This window comes from Convolutriloba macropyga, chromosome 10 (assembly GCF_964194025.1).
Source record: "Convolutriloba macropyga chromosome 10, txConMacr16.3, whole genome shotgun sequence".
NCBI lineage: Eukaryota > Metazoa > Xenacoelomorpha > Acoela > Convolutidae > Convolutriloba > Convolutriloba macropyga.
Genome location: NC_134477.1, coordinates 40,822,988 through 40,843,083, shown reverse-complemented (window position 1 = coordinate 40,843,083; position 20,096 = coordinate 40,822,988). Strand labels below are relative to the sequence as shown.

The 20,096-nt window shown below is 37.9% G+C and overlaps 3 protein-coding genes across 3 annotated transcripts in view; 2 read left to right on the top strand and 1 right to left on the bottom strand.

The window, feature by feature from the left end:
* The window catches only part of LOC142348548 (10 kDa heat shock protein, mitochondrial-like), a 124,996-nt gene that overhangs the window by 86,384 nt on the left and 18,516 nt on the right, over window positions 1-20,096 (top strand). The window lies entirely within an intron of this gene.
* Window positions 703-2,681, bottom strand: LOC142348024 (uncharacterized). Its single transcript, XM_075399191.1, has 2 exons — window positions 2,418-2,681; window positions 703-2,328 (listed from the first exon to the last, which is right to left on the bottom strand). Exons 1-2 carry the CDS (start codon window positions 2,679-2,681, stop codon window positions 703-705), a joined length of 1,890 nt encoding a protein of 629 aa, XP_075255306.1.
* Window positions 3,974-19,530, top strand: LOC142348136 (T-complex protein 1 subunit zeta-like). Its single transcript, XM_075399341.1, has 7 exons — window positions 3,974-4,628; window positions 4,754-4,947; window positions 5,184-5,400; window positions 17,610-17,756; window positions 18,048-18,158; window positions 18,438-18,568; window positions 18,855-19,530. The coding sequence occupies exons 1-7, from the start codon at window positions 4,001-4,003 to the stop codon at window positions 19,029-19,031; spliced, it is 1,605 nt and encodes a 534-aa protein (XP_075255456.1). The 5' UTR covers window positions 3,974-4,000; the 3' UTR covers window positions 19,032-19,530.

The window sequence follows — 20,096 nt, the reverse complement described above, 5'->3', positions numbered from 1 at the left end:
CGGTAGAAATTAGGCTTCCATTCGAGGCAGGTGGGACACTCAGAGCAAGACTGTCGTACTTCGTTCAAAGTAAATGGTAATTTGTGTCGACTGACGTACTCCCACATTCTTGTAATTCCAGGATGGCACAAGCGTCTGTGAAGGTTGTCCACTGTGCCGGAATTATCAATCGACGCAATGCGTCAGAGTGCATCCGCTGCGATGTTCTCTGACCCCTTCTTATACTCGATTCCATATGACAGTGTGGAGAGTTCTAATCGCCACCGCATCAGCTTGTCATTCTTAACCTTTGACTTATTGCGAGAGAAGATAAAAGCAACAGCCTCTTGGTCCGTTTGAATTTTGAATCAAGGTATGGTAAGCTCTCATGTATGGCATCCACTTACGGCTACACTCTACAATGGCCAATGCTTCACGTTCCGCTGCTGACTGTTTACGTTCCCCAGAACTGAGAGAGCGCGAAAAGAAAGCAATAGGCTGCGAGTCTTGCGTGAGCGTTCCTCCTATCGCCGTTCCTGAAGCGTCTGTCGTCATAATGAGCGGCGAACCAGGTTTAGGAACAGCCAAAACCGACTTCGCTATAGCATCTTTCAGTTTCCCTATAGCCTTGACCGCATACTCTGGAAGAGGCAGAAGGCCTGCATTGAAAGCGTCCAGGAGCGGTCGGACTTTGTCCGAGTATTGCGCAATCCACTTCGCGTTTTAGGCAAAGAATCCAATGAGCCTGTGGAGTTCCTGCTTAGTGGCCGGTAACGGATAGTCCATAAGTGTCTTGAGTCTCTCAGGGTCAGGCCGCTTTGTACCCTTTTCCAGAATATGGCCAAGCAACGAAATTCGTTGTACGTTGAACAGACACTTGTTTTTGTTGAGAGTGATTCCGTATTTCTTCACTGTTGATATAAACCTCTCCAGATTACGGTCATGCTCCTCTTGAGTTGCCCCCGAAATAATAACATCATCCAGATAGGCTCGTGTCTTTTCTAGCTTCTCCTTGCGAATGATAGAATCGATCACTCGTTGAAAAACAGGAACTGCGTTAGTTAGCCCAAAAGCAATTCGAGTGAACTGATACAACGCTCCATTTGCTTCGAAGGCTGTGAATGGACGATCTGATTCCTGAATAGGTACTTGATGATAGGCAGATTTCAGGTCCACGCGAGAGAAATATTTGTCCTGTGCAGCTCCGTCGAGTATTGTCTCCACTTCCGGGAACGGGTATCCATCGGGTTCCGTATAACGATTTATCGTTTCTGAATAGTCTATAACCATACGCGGCTTTGATCCACGTCTAACCACAAATGCTTGGGCCCGCCATGGCGACGACGAAGGCTCTATGATGCCAGCTTCTAGTAGGCGATCGATCTCTTGAGTAAGATATTCTTGGTTCTCTTTACTCGCATAGCGAGATTTAGTTGTGATTGGTTTGGCCCTTTGCTTGGTTATGGTTGAGAAGAGAATCGGTGGTTCAATGTCCAATGCTGGGAACATAGCTGCAGCGTGTGTGCCCTGAGCTGCTTTCGAGATTGAGACGGGGCCACGATCCCCCTTTGTTTCCAGCTGTACCACTGAGTGTTGCCCGAGAAGATCCATGCCGATTATGATATCTGCAAGAAGACTCTTGGCAATTTTAAGACGAGTGGAGTAGGTTTCCGCGTTCACTTGCATCGTCAGATCGATATGGCCAAGTATTGGTAATTTGGTCTTGTCTGCAAGTTGAGTAGCGGATGCTGTCATAGTTATTTTACCGTCAAACTGACGTGCAGCTTCGTAGGAAATGAATGACTCCGATGCTCCAGAGTCAACAAGTCCAAGAAATTCCTTCTTCCCAACCTTCACCAAAGCGTAGAAGGCATCGGAGCTTCCTTCGGCCGCGAGAAGTACCGACGACAGTGCCGAAACGGATGACTCTTCTTGCTGAGCTTGTTGTGTTACTGCCAGCTTGCTCCGACAAGCAGTCGCCCAATGTCCTTTCTTTTGGCATTTATGACAACTGTTGTTCCGAGCTGGGCAGTTTCGTCGCGGATGGCCACGAAGTCCACAAAACTGGCATTTATTTCGAACTTGTCCTCCTTCATTGACAGTACTAGTTGGCGGTCGACCTGTGGCGCACAACTCTGATGCCGCCTCCGAAGATGGCACAGACGAGTCCAGTCCTTCAGTTCCACGAAAACTTCGGTTGTAGTCTGATGACAGTTCAATAGCGCTTGCAAGTGAAATGCAATTCTCCAGAGTTGCATCTCCGTCCGTTTGCTCCAGAAGTCGCATGCGAATGATATCCGATTTCACGCCCGCGACGAGGGCGTCCCGAATCACGAGCTGTTGATGCTCCTGAATATTGACGGCTTTGCATTCGCACTTTTGCAGTAGAATTTTCAATCTATTGATGAAATCCGAAATAGACTCATCCGATTTCTGACGGCATGAGAGGAGCTGAGACGGGCATATATGATCCTAGTGGGTTTCTTGAAGTGCTTGTCCAGTATGGAAATGGCCTCGTTGTATGAAGGAGCGTGTTCCAAGATGGCAAAAAAATCCGAACCCACATGCGAAATCAAAAAGGTCAGTTTGTGTTCGTCTTCTGTGATTTCGTTGATATCCAATCCCTTGGAGAAACAGTCTTTCCACCAGCGCCATTGTTCTGGAGTCGGACTTGAAGGAAGTTGTGGCGGCTTGAACTTCATGGCATTCACAACGTTGAGTTAAATTGTAGTGGAAAACAGGCTTTGTCTTAAAGCTTTAACTCAACGTTGGTTCTGAAAGATACACGATATCAAACACATAAACAAATGCAGGAATAACAACAAGGAATGGTAGATTATTTATAACGACTATCACAACACCCAGTTACAAAATATTTGCTGTTATATAGCATGTTACTATGTAAGAAAATAACACGTGCGCCGGGGGGTCATAAAAGAAAGATTTATGCTCACTGAGCTGGGGGGGGGGGGGGGGGGCAAAACAGAATAGATCCTGGAAACGTGTGACTGACGTAGAGCATATCAGATGCAGCACGCCAGTGTTTGCCGGCAACAGATCACTGCCAAGATCGGAAAGCGCAAATAAAACCCTAGATTGATGTCATTCGAACTAAGATAAGCTTAGCTATTCTTCGAAGTTGTTTCCTCTGCTTTAGAGGGAGTTGATCGGTGCTATGAAACAATCAATCGGAAAATTTGACCTTTACCATTTTTCATGAGGGACGCTAAACGGATTTCAATGTGTTCCTTTAAGCACATGCTGAAGTTTGGATTGGAACACCAACCCGTTTTTCGCATAATTATTTGTAATATATCTTCTCCCACGTTACGCTGAATTTATAAAAAAAATATTAGTATGCTGATCAATTTTCTATATTTTAAAGTCAAAGTGTTCAATTAGTGTCCTCTGCTTTGGTGTCAGTACTCTTATATGGCTCTGCATGCACAAATCCGAACCGAGGTTAATTACAACAGCTTGAAAGATTTCAAAAGAAAGTAGTCAAATGGATCCTTGGACAAAAAGTCATGCCGTATCCAAATCAACTGAGACTTCTTAACATACTACCACTACCAATGTTCATGCAACTAAATGACATTCTACTTTTATCGAAATTGACAGAAGACGATAGCTTTTTACCAATGCTGAAACAAAATTCAGAGAAAGGGAGAACAAATGAATTATTCAAGCTCCCGAAAACCAGAACTGAAAAGGCTAGAAATGATTTCTTTTTCCGTACATGCAGACTAGCAAATCGAATAGAAAAATACATTGAATTTAATACGAAAAAAGGCCTTAAAATCGAGTTTTAACTTTCATGTGGAAGTTTGTAAACGAGCGATTCGACGAAAATAACATCTGTAGCTGGCATCTATGCTGTGACTGTCAGATCTGCAGAAATAATAGGACAATTTTCTAAGACGACGACTGGGACGAAAATCCCCTCAGTGAAAACTGTAAATCCCCAACAACAACAAAGTACGATTTGATATATAAAAATTTTGTTTATTTTAGTCTGATCATGTCCGCTGTCAAAGTCTTGAACCCTAAAGCAGAAATTGCTAGAGCTGCTCAGGCATTATCGGTCAATATCAACGCAGCTAGAGGCCTTCAGGATGTATTGAGAACTAACTTGGGTCCCAAAGGCACTATGAAAATGTTGGTATCTGGTGCTGGTGACATTAAAATCACTAAAGATGGAAATGTCTTACTTCATGAAATGCAAATACAACATCCAACTGCCTCTCTGGTTGCTAGAGTGGCCACTGCCCAAGATGACGTGACTGGAGATGGAACAACATCCAATGTGCTCATAATCGGAGAGCTAATCAAACAAGCAGAGCTCTACGTATCAGAGGGTCTACATCCGCGACTTTTGACAGAAGGATTCACCCTTGCCAAAGAAAAGTGCCTCAATTTGCTGAATGACATGAAGTGTCTTTCTGGTCAAGTAGACAGGGAAACCTTGTGCAATGTAGCCAGGACTTCTTTGAGAACCAAAGTGCATCCGGAGTTGGCAGATTTGCTGACGGAGAAAATTGTGGATGCAGTATTGGCCATTAAAGTTGAGGGAAAGCCCCTAGATCTTCACATGGTTGAAATTATGGAAATGATGCATAAACTTGATGTCGACACTCAATTAGTGAGAGGTGAGTTCTAGAACTATTGAAACAGAAATTGGTGTAGTTGAGTAAAACAATTGTACATCTGAAGAGCTTGATTGTCAACATTGATGAAGGAGAAATTGGGATAATGACAATAATTGCTTTATCAGGAATCGTAATGGACCATGGCGCCAGGCACCCTAACATGCCCAAAAAGGCTGAAGACTGCTTTGTGTTAACGTGCAATGTCTCGCTCGAGTACGAGAAGACCGAAGTGAACTCGTCATTTTTCTACAAGTCAGCAGATGAGCGGCAGAAACTGGTAGCTGCAGAGAGGAGTGTTATCGATAACAGAGTCAAACAGGTAGTTTGTAAATTCCAGGATATTTTAGATTATGATAAAGACGGCATTCAGAGGAAATTACGGCATATCATAGTTTCGCTTATCACAGATACCGCTGTGGTTCGTCATAATCACTATTGATGCCCATAGATATGACAATTTATCACGGGTGTTCAAGATCTTAGAAGCTTTTCATGCATCAAATTTTGGGAGAGCTCATATTAGATTCTAGTGGTTTAATGTGATCCATTTCGTAGGTAATTGCGCTCAAGAAAGAAGTGTGTGGTGACGACGGAAAGAAGGGCTTCCTGCTTATAAATCAGAAGGGAATTGACCCCCTGTCATTGGACGCTCTTGCCAAAGAGAACATTATTGCACTGAGAAGAGCTAAAAGAAGGAATATGGAGCGAATCACACTCGCTTGTGGTGGCCAGCCTGTAAACAGTTTTGATGACATTACTCCTCAAGTGCTGGGTAATTTTATGTTTCCGTTACTTGGCGTTTTCTTGCGCAGTTTTTGCATGTTAGATGGACAGCTCATTATTCACGCGCAGCAGTAAAGTCTACCATAGAGCTATGAGAGTACCTGGAAAATTGCTAATCGGGTAGCCTCCTTGATCATGTTATATCGTCCGGCGAAATTCGTGTTAATGTAAAATCGGACACTTTTTTTCTCAATCTGATCATTCCCTAATTTGCTTTTCGATAAGTAATTGGAAACTTAACAAACCCAAGCGACAAATATTTTACAGGAACTGGAAATTTTTTAGGCCTGACTTGTATCTTAATTCGCTGTTGAGTACTCTCAGCATAGAGCAAACTTCGGGCGTTGTTAAAGCCTGGAATGTCTATCTGGCTGCGGAGGAAAATATATTAAATGATCACTTACTGCTTAAGGCTAAAATCTTCTTTGAACCTAAATGCCCGTTTTATGACAATGAATTGTTATTCTTGAACAGGAGGAAAAGGAAATCTGAGCGATTATACCGAAAGACCCGAAGCGCTGATTTGAAAGCCGATTTTGATTTGAATACGTGAAAAAAGGGCGTTGTTTATCAACAATGTCTTGTATGGGAAATGTACACATCAAAAGTATGCGTTATTGAAATCCCTACTTGGTTAAGAGCAGATACTACCAAAATGTGAAAATAACGAAATTCTTGTAACAGATTTCAATAAGTTTTTTATTTCAAAAGTTGGGAATATTATTGCATCAATTCAAGCAGCGGAGTATCCAGAGGTCCTCCCGTTGACAAATAAGCAGTTATGCGCCTTCACTCTGTTATCCTTGAGCGATTTCAAGAAGCTATTTTCAGCTTCAACGACTTTTCTTTTGTATTCAACCTCATCAATTTTTCTCTGGAATTTTCCCTCAGGCTGTTTAACAAGATATTGAGCCTTACATTAAAAACGTTAATATTGATCCTGAAGATTTTGCAAACTATCGACCAATATCAAACCTCAGTTATACATCGAAGTTATTAGAAAGATCATCTCTTGTGCAACTTACCAATCACCTTGAAAGCAATGCCTTTTTCTGTGCTTTACAAAGTGCCTATAGAAAGTTAACTCAACAGAAAGCGCGCTTCTGAAAGTTACCAACGACATGTCACTTAATTTAGAGCTAAAAAGAGCACCTTTTACATTGGACTCTATTGGCAGCCTTTGATACACTGGATCATAATATACTTCTATCTATTCTTGATGTTAGCCTTGAATTCCGGGGTTCTGTTCTCAGTTTCCTAAAAAGCTGAGTGGTCGATCTCAGAAAGTATTAATAAAAGATGTGTTGTCTTCGGAGCAGGAAATTAAAACGGGTACCACAAGGATGGGTTTTAGGCCCCCTGCTTTTGTCCTGTTATTTGCTGCCATTAGAGCTAAATTTTAATCAGCTGCAAATAAACTATCATTTCTATGCGGTTGATACCTTTTTTAATTTGTATCTGATGAAACAGTGACTCAGGAGAAATTTGATCAGATTATTAACACCTTGCAGAAATGGTTTTGTGGCTCCAAGCTGAAATTAAATACTAGTAAACAATTTATGAAAGTAGTGCAAAATTTGTTTCAATTCTGATATAAGACTTTCTATGGATTCCAAATTTTTGGGTCTTGTGAAGTTTTTTGGCTTCATTTTGGATGACAAACTTTTATTTTTAAAGCAAATCAGCTGAGTTATTTCTGCCTGCTACTATATGCTACTAAAGATCTATTCTATGAGAGACAGAGTTGATAGGGATGTCTTAAAATTAGTTGGTAAGAGTTATGATTATTTTGCGGCTTGACTACTCCAGCTCACTTTAAAGTATGGATTACGTGCTGTACTTCATGGTAAATTACAACAGATGATGAATTATGCGTGCAGGCTCATATTTCGACTGCCACCCGGAACACCTTCAAGATTCATCAAGCAGCTGCGCTGGTTGCCTGTGCAGAAACGTGTGCTGTTCAGAATTTTACTTTCTGGCCATCGCCTAATTCGTCATCAACGAGTTCCGGGGCATCTTGGCTCTCTTGTGTCTCGTAATGATAAAGTTAACAAGGTGACAGTTGGTTTAAAACCTTCAAATTTCTGTCGTTAAAACTAACTTTGGAATAAGGCCTTTCAGCCATAAAATTCTGCATGAATGGAACAGACTGCCATTTGAATTGAATCGAATACGAGATGAGCTCACTTATATTAAGACACTAAATTTTTTTATTCTGAGTCTTTTCTATTGTGGCACTTTATTTAAATAGTTCCTAAACCTATAATACTAATAATTGATTTACTCGACATTGCTTCGAAATGTCTATCAAGAATTTTTATTAATAGGCGCAAAGCTATAGCTGGGGCTATGATTGGCCTTCTCCTGGTTTTTAAACTCGAGGAAGCTTTATGGGTTTCTGGTTTTTTTTTATCAGTGAACGAACAAGAAATTGTGAAATTCAAGGAGTGAATAAAGTTTGTAAAAGTTGTTTCGGTGAACAAATTCGAAGAGCAGAGGAAAAAGAGTGGCTCTATTGTTCATGCCTTTGTTGAAACAGAGCGAGAAATGTAGGTGTCAAAAAATTTTTGCTAAGCGAGCAAGTTTTTACGTTCACGTGCGACTTTTTCAAGCATTTTTTGTTTTTTGGAACTTTTTGTTGTTTGAGGTTATTTCAAGACTAAATTATAGTTTTAAGGTTCTTCTGATAGCGTGTCAAGGTTTTTGGTAATTAAAGAGTTCCCACTTAAATTCATACTAGAAACCATAGAGACAGTGGTTGCCTGATCCCGCCACAAAAACTTGTTTCTCGCAGTCTGTGTACATAGTGTACGCATCCTGGGAGCGGTTGCCCACTTGTAGTTCTGCCGCGTAGAGGCGTTCATACTTTAGAACCAGAGGCGGCCCGAAAGATATAAGCATCACGTTTTACGCTGATGATATAACTGTAACTGCATCTCACCAACAGGTTGGAAAATTACGTGACATAAGAACTCCATACCTAAATACTTTACACGACTGGTTGGAATAAACAAGACTTGAGTTATCAGCTGAAAAATCAAGTGCAACTGTGTTCACAACCTGGAGCAATGAGGCCAAATTTGACCCACACTTCACCATCAACAATTCACTAATACCAGTGAAGTCCAAAGTCAATATTGGGTGTTACCTTTGATAGTATGCTCAATTTTGGAGAACATGAGAAAAGCACCAACGAAAAACTACAAAAGCTCAATGACATTCTGTAAAAGTTTGCTGATAGCGACGGGGGCTGCACAAAGGAGACGCACTCAGTGACTTACAAAGTTATCGGTCGGAGCGTACTTAACTACGGTGCCCCCATTTGGGCTTCCACAATCTGCAATGCAAACTGGAACCACCTGCAAACGCAACAAAACATTGCTCTTCGCGCAACTACTGGCGTTGTAAAAATATCCGACATCAATGTCTTACACAATGAAGTTGAAATGCTAGCTGTTAAAGCTCACACAGAAATGTTAGCAGAGCAATTTCCAGCCGGCAGTTATCTGAGCCATCGTGCTGATCGTGAAACAACCTGTTTAACCGGTTTTTGTCTCATGAAACCGACACTAAGTGATATCTATAAGGACGGCGCGAAATAACACAAAAATAATAAAGAGCAATTAAATCGCAATGAATACAAAATGAGCTCTAAAGTATTCATCGAATCACTCTCCCTACTCTGTTGATCAAAGACAACAAGCCACTACGTACACCTCCACCCAAGATAGCAGAAGAACAAACGCTGCCATGAATTCTGCGTATCCTATTGGCACAACTGAATACTGGATACTGTCCCCTGCTAAACTCTTACCTGAGTAAGATCTCTGACAATGTTACAATGTTTGTAACAGCTTTCACAATGTAATGTAGCACCACATGACTTAAACCACATTTTCAACTTCAGTAAGAACACCACAGACCTGAAATTGATTGACCTGTGGGAAAGAGCATTAGAGGTACCAAAATAGCTGGACTTAGTACCATCAATCCTACACGACCACACTGCACAGAATAGTCCGCCTTCCTTGCCCCTTTCCCCTGATGTTGACGATGCCCCTCCTGGTACCCCTAAACCGGGGACCGCATGTCATTCACCATGGTGTAGTTGCAGAAAGGTCGCCACACCACAAGCAAGTTGTGGATAGGCAGTAACACACTACTACTAATATATAAGTATATATATATATATATATATATATATATATATATATATAATTTTGACACAAATGCAACTGGGGTACCAGTTAAAAAGGGCAATAAGCACATCACGCCAAAATTACCCTTGAATTGCAGCTCTGTGTGACAGCTTCAAGCATTAAAGGGAGTTTACTCTAATTTGATTGTTTTTCAACGAATTCTTCGGTTTTAAGGCTATTTTAGCGACTTCGGTGCATTATTTTTATGCTTTTACTTGTCACTGATTGTAATCTTAATGCACTTGGGCATTTTTTATTACACAATACATACAGGTTCTTTGGTACCAAGCAATTTAGTTCTTTGAATTTTGACAAAAAATGGTCTATTTTTTCTAAATTTCGTAGTTTCTGCTTTTTTCAAGATTAGAAATGTTTTTGTGGTCTTCTTGGATTGTCCGAATTTGTTCTAGCAATTAAATTGTCTCGATTACTTGAAGTATTGTTTTCCCTCTGTATTTGTACTTGTAAGAATTGAAAAATTGATTGAGTTTTTTTTGTCTTGATTTTCTAATTGTATTCCGTTTTGTATTCATTTTAAGTAGCCTTCTCTTTTCTTTGATGCTCACTGCGATCGGAAATTAGATATTTGAGAGCTGCTTTTTGGTGAAGGTGTCTTCGAGTCTTTTCTGTCTTTTCTGGAATTCTTCCGGTTATGTTTTACGATTTGAAGAATTTAAATTTTATTGGGGGCTGTCTTTTTTAAAGATCTGTGGGCACATTTTCATGATTTTGATGTCAAATTTAAATGATGATTTGGTTCACGTCGAAACAGGAAGTGTAGCGAAAAAGGAAGCGGTTTTGCGGCGAGAAATGTTTTGTATCTAATTTTAGAGCAGAGTGAAAACCGGCGTTTGCACAAAATTTTGTTTTCTCGCTGGTAGTTTTTTGTTCACACGCGGCATTTTGACAATTTTTTTACTTTTTTTTTATTTTATGGTTTTCTGAATGGTTTTCTTTATCCAGTTTTTTATTTAGTCAATTAAATTTCTTGACGTCACATTCACTTCAATTCTGCTTTTTGTTCATTCGTTCATGCAATTTCAGCTGAATTGCATGCGTGTGACGTTTTTTTCAGTCGTAGTGCAGCGAGTTATCTGTTCATTGGCGTAATAAAGCTTTTGGTCACAGGTGACTTAAAACTCAAAAATGACCTCTGTGAAATTGGCTTAACTTGAATTCAGAGAAAAGTCCAGTTAATGTTTGTCACTCGAATTGAAGGTTATTTGAGAGCTGCTAATAGGGGCAGCAATAAGTTATACATATTCCTAATCTAAATACAACATGTCTGTTTCTATTACTATCTTTTTGAGACGGCAGAAACTACGAAGCTATTGCGGCTATTAGTGACCTTCTTGTTTTTTTTTTAAATAAGGAGTTGGAATTGTGTTGGGGTGCTACGCGTTTACATCTCGAAGAGGAGTATTTGAAAATTAGTTTATTAATCAATTTAATTGAAGTGAATTTTTTTGGTAATCTACGGGTCTTTCAGCTGTTTTGCCTATTTTTAGGCAGTTTTTAAGCCTTTTTCGCTAATTGTTTTGTTCTAATGCCATAAGTAGGATTTGAAAGGACGCTAATTGCTTACTAGATTTTTAGATACCAGGTGAGTACAATTATGTTTTTGTTTTGGAAGCATGGCACAAAATTAAGAAATTTTCTTTGGCTGTATCTGCCCTTGTTATTTCAATCGATTCGCAACTTTTTTCTAGCGTTTTAGTTCAAGTTCTTTGTAAGAGGCTATTCATCAGGAATTTACTCCATCAGGAATCCATCCGGCTATGGTTTTTAGATCTGTTCATGATTTTGAAGTCAGATTGAAGTGATGAAAGGTCACGCCGAGACAGACAGATTTGTTACAAATAGTTTTCCTAATCCATTCGTAGTCCATTCTAGGTCTAGTTTTTTGTTTAATCAATGAAAGTACTTTGAATTGTGCCAGGACTTGGCCTGCTATGGTTTATTTCGTTGTCAAGATTTTTGTTACGGCCATTTGACGCCACAATAACTTCAATTCTGCTTTTTGTTAATTCGTTTATGCACTTTCAGGTTAATTGCGTTCAAGGCATTTTTCACTCTTAGTGGAGCAAGTTTTTATTAGCTCCGGTGAATAAGTTTTTATTGTTCACTCTCAAATTGGCTTCCTCACGCGGAAATTGACTTCTTTTTACTGTGGTCAAGTGAGTTTGTCATTATAATTCAAGGTTGTTTGAGAGCAGCTATTAGACTCATCAACAAGTTAAACAAAATAATCAAAATTTAAAATCTCAATATTTAAGCATTTTATAAATTCTTTTTGGTCTGTTATATTTACAATCGTTTTGAGACTGCAGATCTACGAAGCTAATGCGACTATTTTCTGGCAATCTGCCAGTTATGTTTGTTGTTTTTGAACGCCATAGTAATTGAAGCAGTGGCTAGTGTGATTTGAGCGTATAAGGTAAGGTCATCGGCAAGATTTTTGAATTAAAGAACCTAATATTTCCTTATTTTGGTTCCTGGTCAAGAAGGAAAAACACTTCATTTTCTGACGCGGCCGAGAAAGGAAGCTGTTGAAAACTTGTGTTTTACATTTGATTTTCGGTTCAATGGAAGAGGTGTCGTACTGTTCTCGTGTGCTTTTTTTCTGCAGCGCCGTTTCCAACATTCGTGGATTTTTCATTGCTCTTGAAGTTGTAGTGCTATTCTCTTTAACTTTGAACAGACTGAAGACTAGCATAATAATTTCTTCAAAAATTGTAAATGTTTTTTCATTTTCTGCTCCGCCATTCCCATCTGAAACACTGAGCCGTCTCTATTGAATAGTTTGAATTAGCTGGCTTGGTGAACCAATTGGAAGACGGAAAAAAGGGAGAGAGGTTTTTGTTGTAACATCTTTTGAAGCAGCGCGGGAATTATAGGCGTGAAAAAAAATCAACAAGAGAGCAAATTCTTTCTATTCACGTGCGGCTTTTTCAAGCCGCTTTTTTGTTTACTGTTGTCTATAAGGATTTTCTAGACTAAAGTGATAATATTCGGGTTGTTTTGATATCATTTTGAAGCTTTCTATAATTGAAAGGGCTTTGTACGCCAATTTGAAGATTTTTCAAATAGTTTACAGATGTTAGGGTTGTTTTTGCAATATTTTAACCATTATATTGTTTTAGTGTATTTATAATTGCTCTCGAGCAATGTTTGGAGCAATTTTTATAAAAGCATCGATCTTTTTCGATGCAATGTTCTTACTTGATGTTTGTGATTTTTTGAGTGACATTTACGCCCTTCGGTTGATGGCCATTTTGACGTGAACATTAACGTTTTTTAATTGTTTTGCGTGATCTAATTTTCTGTCTCATTCACAGCAGCTGAACTCAAATGACGGAAGTTCGTTGCAAAAAGTCAAATGAAAAGTGCGCCAAAAATGATACAATTTTTTCACTTGGTTTTATTTGGGTTAAAGTTGTATATAATAACCTCTAATAACGTCATTTGAAGCCTCCTTAGCGAATTTAGTTATCCCTCCTCCAGGCACCACCCCCACCCCACAGGCATAGATTCGAGAACAGTTCTTCCCACGTTAGTCGGTTATTTTTGTTAACTGAATTCACGCCGAAGAATGCTTTAGGTGTTTTTTTTACGAACTCAAGCAAAATATTTTGGAGCAAAACGGTTTTTCAATAAAATTTGACAAAAAATTAAGAACATAGAATATTTCTCTTTTAAGTTCTCTCTCGTTTTTTAAAATTAGGGACGTCATTAAGCTTATTATGGCTTGTTTAATATTTTGTGGGCAATTTTATAGTCTCGATTACATGAAATGAAATTTTTCGTTTCAAAATGTACGTATACTGTATGAAAAATAATTAAATGTTCCTTATTTTTAAGTTATTTCTTGTACTGTTCTTTTGTTTTTTGACTTAAAATAGCTATGTTCTTTGACTTCCTTCGTTCTTTACTAGTTACTTGAAAAGGTGGTATTTTGGTGAAGACGAATTCTTCAGACTGTTTTTAATGTATTTTTTGGCGTGAGTTTTAAAGCAGGAAACGAAACGCATAATAATTTTGGAGGGTTTAAGTGTTAAACGAAATTAGAGACTGGAGAGAATAGATAGTTTTTTGTTAATCAACGCTGTTTTCGAGAAAGTTAGAAATTACATGAGTTTTTTCCAGGAGTTTTTTTGTTTTTCCTAGTTTTTGTTCTGTTAAGAGGCTTGAATTGGATATAGTGGTAAGTTTACGTTTGGTTTGTTAGTGTGTTTGAATGCTATAGGTATTTAATATGAGTTTCATAGTTGGGAATGGGAATAAATTAATCTTATCATTAGTTTGAGTTCATAACAATGTTTGTCATGACTTTGGGTTTTTTTGTCTTGTCCTGTTTTGTTGCTTCTAATGTGCTCCTACTGCTAAGTCGGAAAAATAACAGTTTTCATTGGCTATCTGGTGCAGCGTAATGGGCATCAATTAATCGGCTTCAGCTTTTAGCTTCTATTGATTTAAATATTTGTTTTTGAAAGTTTTTTGGTGAATTTATGGAGTGCCTACATATATGGTTTTTGTCCTTCTTCCACCTAACGCAACTGCTAATGATTTTTGATGACTTCTGAATTTGCTGTGATTAAAGGTTTTAGTAGTTGTTCTTTTTGATTTATAGTAGCTTTATGTTTTGTTTTTATGTTTTATTACTTTGACGCCACTGTATTTCAAAATGAGCCTGATTTTGTGTACTTAATTTAAAGACTGTTTTTAAATTCTAGTTTTTTTGAACAAACGTTTTTAAACAATTTCTAAGACTTTTTGTTTGTGTGCATATAGGACTATGCTTTTCTTGACTGTTTTAGTTTAATGTTGCTGGAAAATAGTTGATTTTGAGGTCATTTTCTAATCCAATTGCGTGTTTTTATTATGATTTTTGAGAGGCAGCTCTACAAAGCTATCGCGGCTATTTTTTCAATCTGCCAGCTATGTCCTTGACAAGTCTCAACTTTTTGGTTTCTTTTAATCTACCATGATAAAGTTGTATTCAGGAAAGTCAACGAAAGAAAAGAATTTTCGGCAGGCAAAAATTTGTTAAATGTCCTGTTTTTCAAAAATGTGTTCTGTTTTGGAATTGAATTAATTCTTCATTCTAAAAATCTCTAATATTTACATCTGTTCAAAATAATAATTTGCATTTTCTTAAAAGTCCAATTAAGGAGAAAACATGGCGAAATTAAAGGTGAAGAAATTTTGGGCAGCTATTTTATTGTGCTACAAGTTTTTCTATTATTTTTCAATCAGTAATAGTTTTGTAAACCGTTGCTGCGAAAGGGCCCGGAAATCATGAGTGATCTTGTAGCCTCCCCTCTTTTTGTGTAAATATACAGAATTGAAGTTCTTGGACTATTTTTTTACGAAAATACTCGGTTGTTTCAGTAGCTGCGAAACTGAGCGCAGCTCTACTGCTGTACTAGTGATTTTTGTTATTGTTTTTGTCTGACCATAAGTACTTGACATCATACTCTTCTTAACGGCATTTGAGTGAGTGACGTTACTCCTCACGTTCGTTAACTCGAGTTTTTAAGTCATTCGCCCGATGAGTTATTTTGACTTGCCGCACTAATTCAGCAAAGTGTCTTGAATTTTAGGTTGTTTACTTGAAAATAGTTATTTGGTTTAAGAATACATGAAGGGTCCCATCAAAAAGACTTAAGCGTATATAAATTAGAAAGGAATATCAATTTTGCGTGTTTTTCTGCCCATTTGTTTTATTCCATTCATTTGGGAATTGGAAGGCCCTTTTTGTAACTATTTTCGAGGTTTTTTCTTTTTCAGTTTTTGTTCAAAAATTGCGAATTGGTCGCCTGTCATGGATTACCTATTGTTGTGTGATCAGAAAAAGATTTTTATTAAGTGCGCTATTTTTATGTGCGCTATTTCTATTGATATTTGTTTTTGAAAGTTTTTTGGTGAATTTATGGAGTGCCTACATATATGGTTTTTGTCCTTTTTCCACCTAACGCAACTGTTAATGATTTTTTCTGAATTTGCTGTGATTAAAGCTTTTAGTAGTTGTTTTTTTTATTTATAGTAGCTTTATGTTTTGTTTTTATGTTTTATTACTTTGACGCCACTATATTTCAAAATGAGCCTGATTTTGTGTACTTAATTTAAAGACTGTTTTTAAATTCTAGTTTTTTTTAACAAACGTTTTTAAACAATTTTTAAGACTTTTTTTTTGTGTACATATAGGACTATGTGCTTTTTTTGACTGTTTTAGTTTAATGTTGCTGGAAAATAGTTGATTTTGAGGTCATTTTCTAATTCAATTGCGCGTTTTTATTATGATTTTTGAGACGCAGCTCTACAAAGCTATCGCGGCTATTTTTTCAATCTACCAGCTATGTCCTTGACAAGTGTCAACTTTTTGGTTTCTTTTAATCTACGATGATAAAATTGTATTCAGGAAAGTCAACGAAAGAAAAGAATTTTCGGCAGGCAAAAATTTGTTAAATGTCCTGTTTTTCAAAAATGTGTTCTGTTTTGGAATTGAATTAATTCTTCATTCTAAAAATCTCTAATATTTACATCTGTTCAAAATAATAATTTGCATTTTTTTAAAAGTCCAATTAAGGAGAAAACATGGCGAAATTAAAGGTGAAGAAATTTTGGGCAGCTATTTTATTGTGCTACAAGTTTTTCTATTATTTTTCAATCAGTAATAGTTTTGTAAACCGTTGCTGCGAAAGGGCCCGGAAATCATGAGTGATCTTGTAGCCTCCCCTCTTTTTGTGTAAATATACAGAATTGAAGTTCTCGGACTATTTTTTTACGAAAATACTCGGTTGTTTCAGTAGCTGCGAAACTGAGCGCAGCTCGACTGCTGTACTAGTGATTTTTGTTATTGTTTTTGTCTGACCCTAAATTCTTGGCATCATACTCTTCTTAACGGCATTTAAGTGAGTGAGGTTACACCTCACGTTCGTTAACTCGAGTTTTTAGGTCATTCGCCCGATGAGTTATTTTGACTTGCCGCACTAATTCAGCAAAGTGTCTTGAAGTTTAGGGTGTTTGCTTGAAAATAGTTATTTGGTTTAAGAATACATGAAGGGTCCCATCAAAAAGACTAAAGCGTAAATAAATTAGAAAGGAATATCAATTTTGCGTGTTTTTCTGCCCATTTGTTTTATTCCATTCATTTGGGAATTGGAAGGCCCTTTTTGTAACTATTTTCGAGGTTTTTTCTTTTTCAGTTTTTGTTCAAAAATTGCGAATTGGTTGCCTGTCATGGATTGCCTATTGTTGTGTGATCAGAAAAAGATTTTTTATTAACTGCGCTATTTTTATGTGATGAAGAATTTTGCTTTATGACTTTTTTTTGTTTTATGGGTGGTTTTATTTTGGACCATATCGGTAGTTTTTTTAGACAGGGACAACTCTTCGAGCTTTTTCCACAATTTTATTGTTTTTTTATTATGCATACTTTTTATTATGCTCTCTTCAGCGACTGAACTTGACTTTTCGTCTTCAAAAACGGGATAAACTGTTACGTTTCAGTGGAACTCAAGAACGCTTGAGGAGGCAGGTTTTTATGGTTTAAAGGGCGATCTTGGATTGCCTCTTTTCATTTTCCCCCTCTAAGACTAACATGTGTGCTTTATCTGGATACAACCAAAGCCTGTCGCTTGCTTGTCGTTCGGGAGTAATTCGTCTGACGGTAGGTAGTTGAGTTTAGTTTTTGCTTGAATTTGAAATATCAGGCGTAACTCACTCCGAAGCTTTGATTTTTATTATGAGACGTACCTCGCAACAATGCATGCTTATTTGAGAGTTGGGTGATAGTACCTATATAAATGATCTGTGTTTTGACAGATTTTGAACAACTGTTAGTATTGATATAATTAACTAAAAAACTTCTCATTGCTTTAGTGTGGATTTGCATAGTAGACAGACAGTTTTCGCCGTTTGATGTTTATAATATAGCCAAGGTTTCAGTTTATAATATAGGCAAGGTTTTTTATAGCAAAGTTTTTGTTTGAAGGTCACTGTGGTCTGACGTACGAGACAGTGCTGGGTGAGGACAAGTTCACGTTTGTGGAGAAGTGTGACAATCCTCAGAGTGTGACCCTGTTGCTCAAGGGACCCAACAAACACACGCTCACTCAGATCAAGGACGCCGTACATGATGGTAAGATTTCGAATATTCGACGAAGATTTAGTTCATTTTTAAAAAGTAAAGAACGCTGAATTATTTTCACTGAAATAGAAGCAATACACATTTTTAACTATCAGTTAATGCTCTTACTATTAACTTTAACGGGAAACTTATATGAGTTATTTAAGGTCAAATCTGTTAAATGTCGAACTGTGGGTTATTTTTTGTCGTTTTTTGGAGAACTTGATGCTTGTTGAAACAAAAGTGAGTATCTCCTTTTAGGCAACTTTTATGATCGGCCGGTTGTGTAGAGATTTTCTTCAGGTCTGCGAGCTGTGAAGAATGCCCTTCAAGATGACTGTGTGGTTCCCGGAGCGGGCGCATTCGAAGTCTATGCCAGCCAGGAATTGCTCAAATACAAAAAGGAGGTTCAAGGTTTGTTTCTCAAAGTAATTGAAGAGATTTATCAGTGTATGAATGGGAGAAGAGTCCAAAAAGATTGATCCTGTTAGTTATTGCATAAGTGAGACTGGTTTTATAACCCTTTGCCATCAATGGTAAGCGCTCCAATACGACTTCTATCTTCTGACCGGACGCATTGTCAGGCGTTGAATAACGAAGTATGTGCAGGGTCATATTCTAGACTGTTGTCGTTTATCAAAATTATCTAGTTACTCTTTGTTTTTTCACTTGGGAGCTTGGTATTGTTTCCAGGTCGTGCGAAATTGGGAATCCAGGCCTATGCAGATGCCTTGCTTATCATACCAAAAGTACTGGCTCAGAATGCAGGACTGGACGCACAGGAAGCTATTGTCACTCTCATGGACAGCCTTGGATCCGCAGAGGTAAGCTCACTTCAATTCTCTCTTCTGATATGTTCCGTACATTTTTTCACGCAATCCAAAAAGCGATCTTTAAAAAACAAAACGGAGCAAGTTGGCAGATTTTGCAAAATCTCTTGTCTTTTACCAGTACATAGTTCAAATGTTTTTGTCCTACGTCAGATGTTGCGCAGAACGGAGACAAATCAAAATTCCAATTCAAATAGTTGCCTGAAGTAATTATTGCTACACTATTATGGTAAGAAAAATGTATCAAAAGGGGAGTGGATATAAGATCTTCGTGTTGCAGGTGCAGTTTCCTGGTATTGACCTCAAAACTGGCAAGGCAATGGACCCCGTTGCTCTGGGTGTTCTAGACAACCTTTGCGTAAAAAGGCAGCTGATTCACTCATGCACTGTCATTGCCTCAAATCTGCTCCTGGTAGACGAAGTCATGAAAGCAGGAATGTCGTCATTGAAAGGATAAGAATACTCCTCACACACAAAATTAACAGAAAATGCCAAAAATTGCAATTTTTACAGAGGTTACGATCGAACAATTTCATCCCCAAGAAATGCAAGTTAAGGCTGAAACGTGAACGCGGACTCGCATGCAAAAAGAAGCTAATAAATATTTTACAATCACTTTTACGAGCACTTACGCAAGAGAATTGAGTCAACCAATGTAAATCTTTCAACGCTAAGCGATGTTTTTACGGGATAGAAATCACGAAATGATTGATGGTCAAAATCTCAATAGTTTTGGTTATCGAATTCATTGTTCCTTAAAATCATTTACATGCTGCTAATTTTTACTGATAATATAATGCAAGGTGGAAAGATCTGATTATCGAAAGAGAATCATCATAGCTCCCATGATGTGAATATATCGAAGCGTGTTGAACATTAAAGAGCTTAAAGTGTGAATATATGATATGATGACTACTTGTAAAATAAATTGTATTCAATTTATTGTTTCTGATCCATGCTCGTTTCCGTACTCCAAAATTAAATAAGGCCAGTTGCTTGTAAATAAGGTTTTTAGCAAACAGGTTTGTAGAATTCGAACTGTAGAATTCAATGTGACATTTTACCGCTAAGATAAAACCAGGTTACAACTTATCGATCAAATAAATTAGTAACACCCTGTCAATTCTTGAAATATCCGAAGCAGTCAGCACTATGCTTGGTATTAGACTTAAAGTTCCGCTTCTTTTTCTGGCCCCTGCTATATAATGATTGCGAGAAACACTGATTGCGAGAAACAATGATTGCAAGAAACGGAGAGCCAGAATTCGTAGTCTAATCTCAAGATAGTTTACTAATCTCGAACGAGTTTTCGAAGAAATAATAAGTGTGCTTGTGGAAGTTTCTGATGCAAAGTTTTTTGTTAACCTTTTTTTCTGGAATATTCTCTCACTCGCTTTGGCGATTTGACTTTTGCCAAGAATTGCGATAAACTAGCAAGGTCCGGGGGCCTTAAGTCGCAGTGTATGGTAAGGTCCGATAGTAGCAGAATTGCTTATCGGAAAGGGCAATTTTTTTAGTAGGT

Excerpts from the sequence above, each read along its gene's own strand:
- LOC142348136 (XM_075399341.1), top strand. The coding sequence starts at position 4,001 with ATGTCCGCTGTCAAAGTCTTGAACCCTAAAGCAGAAATTGCTAGAGCT. Across the intron at positions 4,948-5,183 it reads TCGATAACAGAGTCAAACAG|GTAATTGCGCTCAAGAAAGA; the intron begins GTAGTTTGTAAA and ends TCCATTTCGTAG. Across the intron at positions 18,569-18,854 it reads ACAGCCTTGGATCCGCAGAG|GTGCAGTTTCCTGGTATTGA; the intron begins GTAAGCTCACTT and ends TTCGTGTTGCAG.
- LOC142348024 (XM_075399191.1), bottom strand. The coding sequence starts at position 2,681 with ATGAAGTTCAAGCCGCCACAACTTCCTTCAAGTCCGACTCCAGAACAA. Across the intron at positions 2,329-2,417 it reads GTCTCAGCTCCTCTCATGCC|GAGCATCAACAGCTCGTGAT; the intron begins GTCAGAAATCGG and ends GTCAATATTCAG.